The 16067-nt window shown below is 38.5% G+C and overlaps 1 protein-coding gene across 7 annotated transcripts in view; it reads right to left on the bottom strand.

Annotated features, from left to right (window-relative positions):
• Positions 1-6292: 6292 nt before the first annotated feature.
• ppp2r5e.L (protein phosphatase-2A B'epsilon subunit) overlaps positions 6293-16067 on the bottom strand; it is a 53528-nt gene continuing 43753 nt past the window's right edge. For 5 of the 7 annotated variants that reach the window (XM_041571952.1, XM_041571954.1, XM_041571956.1 and 2 more), the window contains exons 12-14: positions 14253-14380; positions 13417-13518; positions 6293-9168 (exon numbers count right to left, since the gene is read on the bottom strand). In XM_041571952.1, coding sequence (XP_041427886.1) covers positions 9069-9168; positions 13417-13518; positions 14253-14380 — 330 coding nt within the window. In that variant the 3' untranslated portion in view covers positions 6293-9068. 7 annotated transcript variants of the gene reach the window in all.

Below are 16067 nucleotides of genomic sequence, written 5' to 3'. Positions count from 1 at the left end.
GAAAATGTAAATTCCCTTTTTTAAGGCAAGATTCTGTTAGAAGATCCATCATCGCCAACAGAATTCATATAATTTTGAATACAAAAAAATAGTCTTTTCTAGCAGTCCTTTAATTCTGGTAACACTGCTTAATACAGTAATTAAAATAAATGGAGCTGTGCCAAAAAGGTGTAGGAATTCAGTAAGGGCAACTCAGACGCTAGGCTCCAGAAAGGTAATTAGAAAGTCTAGTGCTGCATAGTTGTCTTTGCTGCATTATCTAAAGCAGTGGTTGAGCCTCTCTAAGCTTATAACAAGGTTACTCATGCAGGATACCATTGGCATAATAGTCATAGTTCCAAGAATATCAAGACAACAAATAAGTGTTTGCCCCAGATCTTGCCTTCAAAAGCTTGTTTTAAGGTGTATCTAGGAGATTAAAATAGAAGCATTATCCCCAAATCTTTTTCAAACTAATCTCCAGGCCTTCTTGGGAGCCAGCCTCAAACCATCATGGAAACCACTAATCTAAAGATTTAAGCTTGGGTGAGGAAATTTCTTGCACTTACATAACATGACAGTTTGGGTTGATGAACCAATAAGCTATTTGAACCATATTATTAATGTGGGCCACTAAGAGCCGATTCCCATTCCCTATTCCAAGCTTATCTATCAACCTATGGTTTTATGCATGGCAGGCTACCTATAAGCATTAAAACATATTTCAAGAAATTAAAAGAAAATGAAAGTATTTTTTTGCTTGGGGTGCCAAAATGTAGGCAATCCCAAGTGATTGTATGTACTTACCTGACCCCCCTGGGCTGGCGCTCCTATTAGCAGAAAACTCCAGTGAGCGCCACGGAGTGATCCTCTTCTGGATTCTTCTTTCTTCTCGCGGCTGCGCCTGCGCAGTAGAGCGAAAAGCCGAACTAGCGTAAAAAAACATCTATTTCATTCTACTGCGCATGCATCTGCCCCAGGAAATTTGAAGAATGAAGAAGCGAAGAAGATGACCGCTTAGTGCTATGTGGCAGAAACCCAGGTCGGTGCAGTTTTCTGCTGACAGGAGCACCGGTCCGGATGTCAGGCAAGTAAATATAACCACTTGGTGGTGCCGAACTTTTGGCACCCTTAAGTTAAAATGACTTACCTCATTTAATGGCATTTAGGTTGAAAAAATACACACGTCCATCAAGTTCAACCTTCTAACTTTTTTTAACCTGCCTAACTGCCAGTTGATCCAGAGGAAGGCAAAAAAAAAACCCATCTGAAGCCTCTCCAATTTGCCTCAGAGGGGGGAAAAAAATCCTTCCGGACTCCAAAATGGCAATAGGACTAGTACCTGGATCAGCTTGTACTATTAGCTATCTTCCATATCCCTGTATTCCCTCCCTTGCTAAAAAGCCACCCAACCCATTCTTAAAGCTATCTAATGTATCAGCCTGTATAACTGGTTCAGGGAGAGAATTCCACATCTTCACAACTAAAAAACCCCTTCCCAATATTTAGGCGGAACCTCTTTTCTTCTAAATAGAATGGATGACCTTGCATCAGCTGGAAAGACCTACTGGTAAATAAAGCATTAGAGAGATTATTATATGATCCCCTTATCTATTTATACATAGCTATCCTATTTCCCCTTAAGCGCCTCTTCTCCAGCGTGAACAACCCCAATTTGGCCAGTCTTTCTTCAAAGCTTATAAAGCTGATTTGCAATACCTTTTACCAGCGTAGTTGCCCTTCCCTGTATCCTTTCTAATACAACAATGTCCTGTTTGAGTGATGGAGAGCAAAACTGTATGGCATATTCTAGATGGGGCCTTACCAGTGCTCTATACAGTGGAATCTATGCTCCTTTTAATACAGCTCCAGACCTTATTTGCCCTTTACTGACTGGCATTGCTTGCTACAGCCAAGTTTATCATCTACAAGGACTCCAAGGTCATTTTCCATTATGGATTTGCCTAGTGCAGTCCCATTAAGGGTATAAGTGGCTTGGATATTTTTACATCCCAGGTGCATGACTTTACATTTATCAACATTGAATCTCATTTGCCACTTAGCTGCCCAGATTGCCAGTTTGTCAAGATCCTGTTGCAAGGATGCCACATCCTGGATGGAATTAATTGGGCTGGATAGTTTTGTTTCATCTGCAAACACTGATACATTACTTACAATACCCTCCCCATAGTCATTAATGAACAAGTTAAATAAAAGTGGACCCAATACTGTACCCTGAGGAGCTGTAATGGTTGGCACCCAACACCAGAACAAATGCCAAGCACCCTGGTCTCGGCTCGTGCTTCACCTGTAGTGTGACCGCCTTTGGCCTCGGGAGGAGCCCTCAGCTACTTGGATGCCACCAGGACTTAAACGAGAGGTGCAAGGCTAGAGGTTCTGGATAGGAGGGGCATAACTGTAATAAAGTCTTTTGGGCAGAAGGTCAAGGTACAAGGCGTTAGGCAATAGAGTAGTCAGATCAGGCCGGGGCAGGCAGAGAATAATCATAGCAGGCAAGGGTCAAACCAGATAGTCAATCAGAGGGTTAAGCAGAATCGAAGTCAGTAATCAGGCAAGGGTAATCAGAATCAGGTTCAAACGGAATAGCAACAACTTACAGCACCAGGAAACAAATCCTATCATGGGCAGTTTGCACCAGACTGAATTCCCCTTTTATACCCTGGTGTTTTCGCGCCATTGCGTCCCTTTGGGCATCGGCGTCATCACGCCAGCGTGTCCGCGTCAATAAAGGAAACGAGACGTGCGCGCCCTAACAACCATAAAAAAGGCCGATGGCGGTCTGAAACGTTGCCGAATTGTTTGGGGTCAGAGCCCATGGCTGAATAAAGGCTTTTTAAAGAAAAAGAGAATCGTGAGTGGTGCTGTCCATTATACAAGTATTCGCCCTAACAACCAGCAATGGCAGAGGAAGCATGTGGCGGGCGTCCCCGCCGCACCACTGGACCACCAGGGTAAGTTGTTACAGGGACCCCACAAATAACATTACTCCAAGTAGAGAATCTACCATAACAACCACCCTCTGTACAGATCCTGTAGCCAGTTTCCTATCCATGTGCAAACGACTTCATTAAGCCCAACAGACTTTAGTTTAGAGAGTAGTCGTTTGTGGTGCACGGTATCAACAAAATCCAAATAGATAACATCAGATCTACATAAAATTTGTCTGACATGACCTTTCCTTCATTAAGCCATGCAGATTGCTGCTCATAATACCATTCACTAGGATAAAATTTTGAATGTGATCCCTTAATAAGCCTTCAAATAATTTGCCCACCACAGATGTCAAACTTATTGGCCTATAACTTATTGTCTGAGATCGTAATCCCTTTTTAAATATTGGAATGACATCAGCTTTTCTCAAATCCATAGGCATCATACCAGATGAAAGTGAATCTGAGAAAATCAGAAAAAGGGGCTGGTCTAAAACTGAACTAAGCTCTCTTAGAACCCGGGGGTGTATGCCATCAGCACACCGATTTAGCACATTAGCCTTTTCTGTATCTGTTGGGAAGAGAAGCATTTATACCTTGCAGTGTCAAGTCATTGGTTTACAGAAAATATACAGCATCACATTGCAGGATCGACTAAGTTGTATCCAACTAAGACAAACCAACTGTAGGCACAATTTGTACAACTGCATGATTTTGTATGATTGTTCAAGAATACACTGTGATTGGCAATTCAGCAGATACACAAGAGGAAGCACTACGCAAAAAACTGCCAATAGGCTCAACATAGCATTTTGTGGGACACAGAACAGGCACTTGGTGAACAGAGATGGTTCTTGAGGAGGCCACACGGTAGAACCAAGACAAACTATGTATGAGAGAAATAAGACAACATACTGTAGAACACATTATGGTGCAGACACACTTAATAAGAAAAAAAAGCAATGGAAGAGTCAACTCTCACTCTCTCTTGCAAATAGCAGCCCTGAATATGTTTGAGAGGAACACAAAAAAAGTCTCTTCAGTGGTTTCTGGCAAGAGAAAGGGCTCATTTGGGTTCACCCCAGGGGTAAGATTCTCAGATGAGCCCACACTACCACCACTCTGAAAGTAATAAAACAAAATGGGGCATTGCATCCATTTACCACTGTGGAAACTAATGGTGGTAAAATCCTCTTGTTGTGTCATACAGACATATATAAAGGGGTCACAAATATGCCCATTAAAGTGATTTTGCCACTATCCCTCTTTCCACTTGAACCCATGATCCATACTGGATGAAAGTGAAGTCATTTCCTCTCCTATCACTATATCTTACATCATTCAACTATATGAATTCATGGAAACATTCATACACTGAACAGCTTATCCATTTACCATGCCAATATATTTGAATATTGCTTTATATCCAGAGTATTAGATGGAATACCCTCCATAGGTACAATCTTCATACGCCGTATAAATACATTATTCACTGAAATGTAAATTGGTGGTTTTCGTGAAGGGTGGAAAAGGCAATAAATTAGCAACTTCAACTATATTTAAAAAATTAGATCACTGGCAAGGATTGTGAACATAGGAAAAAAATATTCAAATAAAATATTCAGATTGTCAAGGAATCAATGATAATATGAGTAAAATTGAGGGGGGGAGAAGCATGCATTTTACTATATTTTTATATATTTACTTTACATTTTTAGTTTGTTGGAAATATTCTGACAACAAACCTACCATGTTAGAGATTCAGAACGAGTATTTGCATATATAAAAAAATCAGGAAAGGATTGCATACTCAATTTAAAGAAATTAAATATATTTTTTATATAATTTAATTTCTTTAAACTGCAATCCTTTCTTGATTTTTTATACGCGAGATTTGGAGACCCACATGGGGAGTCTCCCTATGGATGAGCACCTCGCATTACATACTTTTAAGGGTGTGCACCCTCATTTCTAATTTTGAGTATTTGCATATATCTGGCCTTTATTGCGGAGGGATACTTTCTAAACAAAAGTTTCTGAGGGCCTTTCATTGTCACATGGCAACAGTATAGTCCAAGATGTGGGTTAGAGATACTGTGGGATACACAAATAGGAAGAACTTGATGATCTTTGTGCTTTATACAGCAGCCTGGTGCATAAAGTCCATAAACCATAGAGACCAGAGAAAGAGTTTGTAATTAGGTAGGCTGACCGATCGAGTAGAGTCATTATTAATGGAACAAAGGGGTTAGGCATCCAAGTAGTAGAACAGGGATAAGTACTTAAAATTCAGGGTGAACACATGACAACCAGTCTTGAGATATCACTTAATCTAGGGGTCACCAACCATTTTTCAACCCCTGAGCCATTTTCAAATGTAAAAAGAGTTGGGGAGCAACACAAACATGAAAATAGATCCTGGTAATGCCAAATAAGGGCTGTGATTGGCTATTTGGCAGCTCCTATGTGGACTGGCAGCCTACAGGAGACTCTGGTTGGCAGAACACCTGGTTTTTATACAACTAAAACATGTCTCCAAACCAGGAATTGAAAAATAAGCACCTGCTTTGAGGCCACTGGGAGCAACATCCAAAGGGTTGTTGTTGAGGAACTAGTTGCACACAAACCACTGGCTGGGGAACACTGCCTTAATATAATTTAAAGGGATACTGTGCAGAATTCTGCTGGAGCAGCAATATTAATTGATGTGTTTTGAAAAAAAACAAACAAAAAAAACCATGTTTTCCGATGACAGGATCCCTTTAAGAACCAAAGCTTTGGATTTTGAGGATTTAATGGGTTTGGCCACCAGCTGAATCAGATCTAATGCAGCTAAAGCATTAAAGTGCTGGATGTGCAAGAGAGCACTAGCAGCTTACATTTCACTTTAGCAACAGTCTCAGGAATAGTACCCTATACTGCCATCTTTATGCTCCTTATAAGTGAGGGCTATTGCTATATGCGGATGACTGTTTAACCACTATATAGCATGTTTGTGAGACATATTATAATAAATGTCAACATATACAAAGATGCCAGTATAGACCCGATAGGGTTCCATCTCACCCATGGACTTGCACCAGCACAGCCCTGTTTTAAGTGATCATTTATGCAAGGGTAACAGTTTTATCTTTAGTGAATTGCCCCTTATTTCAGTTAAGGGGCCATCTGTATGCAGAAGATAGGAGTTCTGGAAGGTCTCAAAGCTAATATATCTCACATCTTGAAGATCTCTGCTAACTTTGTGCCCCATGGTGCTTTGTGGTAACTGTATATGTACAAATTATACAAATCACTCACTAGACCGCAACAAATATTAAAACAAGAAAACATCACATTTGTATTTTAAGCCACAACACAACTTTTTGAATGTACATTTTTTTATTAAAATATCACGCAGCTAATTTTTGTGATGGGACAATATCTGACATTTACGGGACGATATATTTTGCAATGCCTATTTTATTTTATTTTTTTCAATGACCTTGCATCCACTGAAGTTGCAATGTAAATGAAAACATTTGACAGTCTAAAATTTTTTGTTTAACAGTATAATCACGCTAAACAAATCACCCGTGACAATGGCTCTTGCTCCACTGCAATAAATCCGTAAAAGTTAGCTTCAAGAGATCTTTGTAGGAAGAGCATTTGAGGTTGTTCATAATAATTCAAAGCATGTGTTACAATCCCTTAGCACTCTCGTTTCAGAATTCCATACCACTGTACTTTATTTGGGGAGTAGTTCTGTAACCAATAGAGAGCCAAACAAATCATAGAGCCTTTGCAGAAACAAGCCTTTCACTATTCGGCTGCTAAGGTATATCGGATACAGAATTCTAATTTATTGCTCTAAGGGTTATGGCAAATGGGGCATTTTATCACTCATGTGGACACACAACAAAGCTCCTGGAAACACCTTTCAATTGAATATGGTTATTGCTGTATTTTGGCCAGAGCATTCATATTATTGATGGAAAACACAAATGCACAGGCTGGATACAGAGATTATAGGTTACAAACTACATTTCCAGGTTTTAGTTGCCCAACCACGTGTATGATTTGGTGTAAGTGGCAAAATGTTCCATATGCCAGTGCCCTATAACAGGGGTTTCAAACTGTCAACTCTGCAGCTCTTGTTGACTCCTACGGTCACCATGCTAGGAGAGGCAGTTCACAACAGCCGCAAGCATTGATGTCCCATGCTCTAAATCCTTTCCTTCATGACCACATACCCTACAAAATATTCACTTTTATCCAAGGCCAATATGGCTGCAAAAAAATCTTTACTTTGCTTCCCCCCCCTAAAGACATATTTATATTACGCCATACATCAGGTGTATGCTTACATTTTCTGCTCATAGCTGCTGTTTTCAGAATGAACAGCCTTATGTACAAAGTGAAATAGCTTACAATATCCATCTTGTTTTTTAAAGTAAAATTGTACAGAGAGGGTGAGCGGATAATCCTGGAACACTAAAATAAGAGACATAGTTATTTATAATGCGGAGAATGGAAAGAAAAACGCCAGCCTAATGTTTCTAAACATATAAAGGAAAACCATTAACAACTACAAATACAAGAGGCCTATTAAATGTCTTCGATAACTAATTAAAGTACATATATATGTAAAATACGTTGGTCTGAAGGATTATCAATTTCACCTGATATGGCTGTATCTGTATACCTATATAATTAGACAGATATACAGAAATACAGATACAGCTACAGACAAGTTTCTTTTAACAGCATCCTGAAATTACAAAAATCTTGATGACAGCATCAGCAAAATATATATATTTATATATTCTGTACACAAATTTTGACAGCACTTTTACCCACCAAGAGGTCAGATGATGTGTGTGTTGCTTTCTTCTACTCCTTCTTCTGCAGAACGCTAGATACTTATAACAGAGCCCTCTCTCTCTTGCTTTAAACAATTTGGTCACAATGCACCTTTGATATAAAAGCATTTTTAAACTTTATTATTAATACTCAGGACAACAGGAATTCCAGGATTTCGTTCAGTAGCATTTGCAGAACCACTTTGGGTGATAAATACAGTAGTTAAGAATGTGCATCCAGGTCAGAATGCAGAAGGGTGTGATGGAGGCCTTTTCCCAGAGGGCAGGCACTGTGAGGTTGGATAAGCTCTAAAGTCCACAGAAACAATGTTATGGGTTTTAAGAAACAAACCCTCCCTATTTTATTTGCTGGAATACTTGGTAACAGCATGTTATGCTCTAAAACAAAGCTAAACAGTTTCTTTCTCCTTCTCTGAATACAATCCTATCCGTTCAAGGACTCATCCTGTTCGTAAAGTGTTTTTTTTTTTAAACTTTATTTCAAAATGTTCCAATAACATTTTGAAGGATAATAATGGTTAAAATGGGAGTCTCTAAAACAGCCGTGTCTTAAGGATGGCGCAAATACTAATACTGGTTGGGTACTTGTGGTTTGCACTGCGATAGACTTGTACATGGGATGCAATCTTATATTCAACGCCACCTATCCATACACTTCTCTTATACATGCCCAAACTGCAATTAAAAAAAAAAAAAAAAGCACCAGAGCTTGGCTGGCATTGCCAAAACATATCACCAGCATACAAAACCGTTGCCAGGAACAGTCCTGCAAAGACATTCAGCTCTTGAAGATGTGCAAAGAAAGTCATGGAGAACAATGAGAACGTTTTCCAGAGGAGGAGGTTGTTCCACAAACTCTGCTATTAAAGGTTTGTGTGTTTGTTTCTATATAAATAGTTTTCACCTGTTGAGCAGAAAGAGAAGTTAATTTGAACAAGGTCGTCTGATCAGAAACGCCAACATACTTTATGCCATAGATACCAAGTGCCTTAAAATGGGAATTCGACACTGTCAATTTTTTTTTTATCAAGAAATCCAAAGGTTTAAAGAAAGTTTAAAACAATGATTATGCTTGCAAAGTTCTGAAGAGTTCATCTACTGTCCAAACTTTGGATTGAAGTCCATATAATTTTTGTTTTTAGACAGTTATATACAGTGCTGCTGTAATAATGAAACAAATGTGATCTACTGTAAAGTTGCACAATACAGAAACTGTTGCTCCATCTTCTACTACATAAATGGGACTCCACAGGAAAGGAAGAAGATGGTCCCTCTGTTAAGTTGGGATAATTCCATCACTCCTAAGACCTCGCTTTAATTCCAGGTCCTCAAGTTTTTTCCACAATTCTTCTCTTTCCTTTTCCTTCTTCTTCTCACTAAGAAATAGAAGTAACCTGTTAACAGGATCAAACAAATGGCGACCTATTTCCAATAAACTACAGGTGTACATTAACAGAAATATGAATAGAAACGAGTTCTTTAAAAGGCAAGCAGTGCTGTATTACTACAGATACATTTCCATTATGGTGCTTCACAAAGTGAAGAATAAGGGCCTAGTATGGGGGAGTGGGTACAGAAAGAATCCTTCTATAATTCTTACTTTTAAAGGAAAAATACTCCCTTTAATACCCAAGTTCATGGAAAGTAATCAAGATTGTGGTCAACCAGCCTACATAAGTCTGGAATCCATTAATAAAAGCCTATATGTTGATTTCTATCATAAGCCTAAACTACTTTTTGAGGATACCCAATATTCACAAGGAAGTAGACATCCTATTTTAACCCAAATTCACTAGGATACCAGAGTATCCTGTAACTCAGCCACAGTGGAAGCTTGCTGGTTTATATAAAGACCGTATGAATTGAACAGAACTTGGACTCAAATTGTGACCACTAGATGGTGCTTTGTATATACACACCAAAGACGAGATAGTATTGGCAATAAAGATATTGTTAAACAAACCAAACGTATTCACTTTTTAACAGTAAATAAAAGCATGATTTAACCTTAATGTACTGGCAGGCAACTGTTTTTTTTGCAATGTCCACATTTTCCCAGTGATTAAAGGGGCGGTTCACCTTTAAATTAACTTTCAGTAAGTTACAGAATGGCTAATTCTAAGCAACTTTTCTATAGGTCTTCATTTTTTTTTTTTTAATTATTTGCCTTCTTCTTCTGACTCTTTCCATCTTTCAAATAGGGGTCACTGACCCCATCTAAAATAGGCTGCGCATTTATTGTTATTGCTATTTTTTATTATTTATCTTTTGATTCAAGTCTCTCTTATTCATATAACAGTCTCTTACTCAAATCAATGCATGGTTCCTAGGGCAATTTGTACCCTAGCAACCAGATTGCTGAAATTGCAAACTAGAGAGCTGTTGAATACAAAGCTAAATACCTCAAAAATCACAAATAAAAACTAATTGCAAATTGCCTCAGAATATCACTCTCTACATAATACTAAACGTAAATATAAAAGTGAACAACCCCTTAAAACCTGTATGGCAATGTGTGAATCCCAATTCTTCTGTGTTTAATTCATTTCAGCCACCCTGTTGCCCTTAGAAGAGAATCCTATAAAAGGGCAACTTATTCTGATTTGTGTGTCTGTGAATACATATGTTTTGATCTTATACTTAAAATCCCTGCCACAAAGAAACATGCTTTGCTATAAAGCAAATAGAAATAGTCACTAGTACCAAGAATAACTCTTTCATGTTCAAGGTCAATAATATTTTTTTTCTACGTACACTGTACAAGGAAGCACTTTTAATTCAGAAATTTAATTCTGGAAAAAAGACAAAGTTTAAAGGGATCCTGTCATTGAAAAACATGTTTTTTTCAAAACGCACCAGTTAATAGTGCTACTCCAGTAGACTTCTGCACTGAAACCCATTTCTCAAAAGAGCAACCAGATTTTTTTATATTTAATTTTGAAATCTGACATGGGGCTAGACATTTTGTCAATTTCCCAGCTGCCCCTGGTCATGAGACTTGTGCCTGCTCCTTCTCAATGTAAATTAAGGATCTCAGTGGGAATTGGTTTTTACTATTGAGTGTTGTTCTTAGATCTACCAGGCAGCTGTTATCTTGTGTTAGGGAGCTGTTATCTGGTTACCTTCCCATTGTTCTTTTGTTTGGCTGCTGGGGGGTGATATCAGTCCAACTTGCAGTACAGTAGTAAAGAGTGACTGAAGTTTATCAGAGTACAAGTCACATGACTTGGGGCAGCTGGGAAACTGACAATATGTCTAGCCCCATGTCAGATGCCAGATTTCAAAATTGAATATAATAAAATCTGTTTGCTCTTTTGAGAAATGGATTTCAGTGCAGAATTCTGCTGGATCAGCACTATTAACTGATTCATTTTGAAAAAAATGTTTTTTTCCCATGACAATATCCCTTTAAGCACATTGCCTTTACAAATAGGAGTAGTCTGAAACAAAGATTTATTATCATTGTTAGAAATTAAGCTTGCTGTGGATGCCTAATGTGATTCTAGAAGAACAGAAACATGCTTTTAGCATGTGCTCACTTTATGTATTGTATTTCCAAAAGTTAAGTATGAAATAATATTCTAATAATCAGACACTTTTAAGTATGTGTGACCCTATAACTGAGCCTTTCTATGCTTCAATAACTTTATACAACCTTCATAAATTATCTCTGCTGGTTAATTTGTTTAACGTCCTAATACAAGCACTCATTGTTTTCGTCTTGAGCTAATGTTCCCCACGTGGCCCATGTGTGAACAGACAGCAATTGACTCCTCTGCTAATATAAAGCTGTTTGGCAAAGAACAGATACTGTCAGATCAGCTTAACCCATGCCTGGCTTCTTAAGTGAACACTGCATGTTAAATGTCACGTACACACACAGTCCTGGCAGATAAAAGTGAGCAGATAAGCAGACATGAAGAGTAATGTACAATTTCAGTTTGCCTAATGAAATAAATGATTTTGAGAAATAAACAAATATAAAAAAAAATTGACATTTTCAACAGCTTTAAATTTGTGTGTGTGTAGTTTATATATGTGTGTGTAGTTTATATATGTGTGTGTAGTTTATATGTGTGTGTGTAGTTTATATGTGTGTGTAGTTTATATGTGTGTGTGTGTGTGTATAGTTTATATGTGCGTGTGTAATTTTATATACGTGCGTGTGTAATTTTATATACCTGTGTGTGTGTAATTTTATATACCTGTGTGTGTGTAATTTTATATACCTGTGTGTGTGTAATTTTATATACCTGTGTGTGTGTAATTTTATATACGTGTGTGTAATTTTATATACGTGTGTGTGTAATTTTATGTGTGTGTATCACATTTGCAAAGTACAAGAAGAGGGGTGCCCTGGGGGGGGGGGGCGAAACACGTAGGGCCAGTGGAGATACTGTTCCTTTGTTAATGAATCTACAATAAATTACATTTTTAACTTTATTTTTAGCGCCCCTTGTGAAGTATTTTTGAGTGCGCAATACCCCTCTTCCTGTACTTTTCTGGTTTATCCGCTGCCTGAGCTGAAGTTCTGGGGCCAGCGCAACTGGACCTCCAGTTCCACGTGACGAGTGATCAACATATTTTGTATCCCGTGCCGCCTTTTTACGGTGGTTAATATTATTGTATCTCACACTTGACAATGTATACATGACCCTTCTTCTGTAGACAATGCACCACAATGAAGGATATCCAGTATACAGAATAAATTCATTTGAAGCTAAAATAATATATTGTTTATGTATATTTATGCAAATGCATTTGCAAATTATTGAATGATAAGTATGATAGAAAAAATATGTAAAGGTGCCATGTACTATATAGTTATAATTGAATTAAGCACAAATCCTTCTAATGTCCTTAATAATCGTTGAATGATCTATGTTCAGATGAAACCATCGTTTAACCATTGTGCTAAATCAGGCATGTTCAAAGTGCAGCCCGGGCGCCAATTGCGGCCCTTTTTCAAATTTACACTGGCCCTCAGCCTCCATCATGAAATTAATAATAATACGGCCCGACAGCACAGTGTGAAATATTACTGTGTAGCAGTAATATTTGGGCACATTAGTGAAATGATCTGTCACTTGGTCTATACTACTGCCTGTGTGCTGAAGGTGTTGGCAATAGACATATGCTGGCACGTAGAGACGCGCTGTTTTCGCATACTTCTTTAGGGCTGAAGGTGTCAATAAACGTACTGATGTGCCAGTACAGTAAAATAAAGAAGTATGGAGTCATTACGTTCCAATATGTGTCTATTACTAACACCTTCAGCACACAGACAGCAGTATAGACCAAGTGGCAGATCATTTCACTGATGTGCCCAAATATTTACTGCTACGTTTACGCGATTTCTGTAATTTCATTTGGTTCAAAGAATGTTGGACTGAATGGTCGGCCCCCACACATTTTCACCTCCCCAAATCTGGCCCTCGTTGCAAAAAGTTTGGGCACCCCTGTGCTAAATAAAAGCAGAGTAATGTCTATGCATAATATGGCAATAAAACGAAAGTGCAGTAGAGGTAAAAGCAGCAAGGGATGACGTCGCAGCCGAGGAAGCTAATCAGAAGCTTTCCCAACTGCTGACTGAAAAGAAAAAAAAACAAACTATTAAGAGTTACCGCTGGCGATCTGACTTGTAAGTGGCTGTCAGCTCATCGAATAATGTGCTGTTCATTTCCATGAAGGCCTTCAACACGTTGTACACGAGAGCCACAATTGCCCTGGAGGGAAGACAAGAAGATTCAATCGGGGTAATACTAACTGGATGATTGTAAACTATTGTACCTATAGCCCCTGACTAAAATGTCATGTTTCTAAGGTGATAATCCATAGTTGGGATGGAGTTGGGTTAGAAACAAGCACCCACAACTACTTCTATAATAAAATCACAGGCATCCTAAGGGACCTAGAGCGACAGAAACATTCAAAGTAACGTCATTCCTTTAAATCTTAGTATAGAAATAATGGTAAAAATGTAATCATCATTATATTTGTAGAATGGTATATAGGTGTGTGCAGCTTAACATGTAAGTGTGTTTAGTTAAACACTACTGAACTAGAATTCCCAGCTGAACAAGACATCCATTGGCTGCTGGCTGTAATTAATGGCAGCTTTAGATAAATATGCAGACTTGTCTGGGAATAATTACTACTAAATGATAGACGGCATTAGGAGATAACTTATAATCACTCAATGATATAAGGAGGGGTAGTTTACTGTAGAGAAACCATTTTGCCTTTGACTAAAGGCACATAAATAAATATCTATGTTCATTCTTGTTGGGCTAAACAGGACAGACTCCAATGTTAGTTTTCATGGCAAGCACTAAATAAAGTTACATTACTACACTGCTGCACATGTTGGCAAGGTTCTGCTATATCCAGCAGAGGTCAGACAACGACAGCAAACATTGCTTATCAGGGAGCGGGAATATGAACGGCATTATACACTTACGGATTCCAGTGTTCTTTGGAAATCCTGTAAAGACTTGCAAACATTATGGGAAGGATGACATTTGAATTCTCTTCTATTAAACTCATGATGTATTCGTTGTTCCAATAGTAAAGCGCTCGTTCAGCCACCTTGAACAGACAGAAAAAGAGGTTAAAAAAAAAAAAATGACCAGGTTTAAATTCAGAGGTTTAAATTCAGTTTCAAATATATATCTTTCAAAGGCAAAGTAAATATTGGCTAAAAATGTACTCAACTATTTCTGAATGTGAACAGTGCCATGTTGGTTTTGCAGACACCAGACTGCACCTTTTGTTAGAACATTCCATTTTACAAATTGCAATCACATAAAACTAAAATCCAGGAGGATAAAAGCAACACCACTTATTTACTTGTGTGTGTTAGTAAAGCCCGCAAGTGGAATTAAGTGAAGTCTGCATACTTAGTGGAAAATAACATGTGCCTATCCACCATTCAAATGAAAAGAATTAGGCAGGAATTGTTTTTATTTAATTAGCAGAATAGTATAATGCTATTTCATCTGAAGGACAGAGACACACGGTCAGATTTGGGGAGATTAGTCGCCCGGCGACAGATCGACTCTTCTTTGGGGGCGAGTAATGCCCCCGAACAGCCTTCCCGGCTGCTAGAATATAAATCGCCGGCAGGATGGCACTCAGATCGATTAATTTTCTGAAGTCGCCCGAAGTTTCCCCGTAAGGCAACTTGGGTGACTTCAGAAATCGAAGCGTTCTGAGTGCCATCACGCCCGGCGATTTACATTCTAGCTGGCGGGAAGGCAGTTCGGGGAGATTACTTGCCCCGAAGAAGAGGAGATTTGTCGTCGGGCGACTAATCTCCCCGAATCTGACCGTGTTTCTCTGCCCTTAAGGAGAAGGCACGTTATAATCACTGGGAGGTGCAAATGTAAAGATCCCCTCCTGTGATTATAATCCCTTATCTGAAACTACAGGCTGGTGCTCCTGTTCATTAACCCTATAAACCTCAAGTCTGATCCTCTTCCTATTATTCTTCTTGCCGAGTGTGCATGCTAAATAAAGTGAAAGAGGTGAATTTAAAGGGGTTGTTCACCTTTGAGTTAACTTTAGTATGATGTAGTGCGGGATATTTTGAGACAATTTCTAATTGTTTTTTATTTTTTATTATTTGTGGGTTTGGGGTTATTTAGCTTTTTAATCAGCAGCTCTCCAGTAATCTGGTTGCTAGAGTTCAAATTACTCTAGTAACCATGCACCGATTTGAAAAAAATGCTGGAATACGAACAAGAAAGAACCTGAATAGAAAGAGGAGTAATGAAAATGAACAGTAACACTGCATTTTTAGCCTTGCAGAGCATTTGCTTTTTAGATGGGGGTCAGTAACCCCCCATTTGGAAGCTGAAAAGAGTCAGAAGAGACTATTAAAAGTAAATAATGAAGACCAAATGAGAAGTTGCTTAGAATTAGCAATTCTTTAGCCCTTCTTAACCCCTTTAAAGCAAAGACCCACCATTTTCAATCTACTGTACATACATTGGCCCGATGAAAAAGAAGAAGCAGAAGATTGAGATGTGGTGCTCGTAGAGACGTACCCTGGGCCAGTGCAGTTGTCAGCCAAATAGAGCATTGGACCAGGGTATTAGGTAAGTGATAATGTTCAGTGTGTGGGGGGGGGGGGGGTCCTGACATTTGGCACCCACAGAGATTATACCTTTCCTTCTCCTTTATAGACTCTCTAAAGAGTCTCTGTAAACCAATAAACTCTACATAATAAGAATGTTTTATAAAATGTATAATCTAAAATCATTCACTAGTAGAG

This window comes from Xenopus laevis, chromosome 8L, assembly GCF_017654675.1.
Source record: "Xenopus laevis strain J_2021 chromosome 8L, Xenopus_laevis_v10.1, whole genome shotgun sequence".
Lineage (NCBI taxonomy): Eukaryota > Metazoa > Chordata > Amphibia > Anura > Pipidae > Xenopus > Xenopus laevis.
The sequence above is the reverse complement of the archived record's forward strand: the minus strand, read 5'-3'. Positions and strand labels throughout refer to the sequence as shown.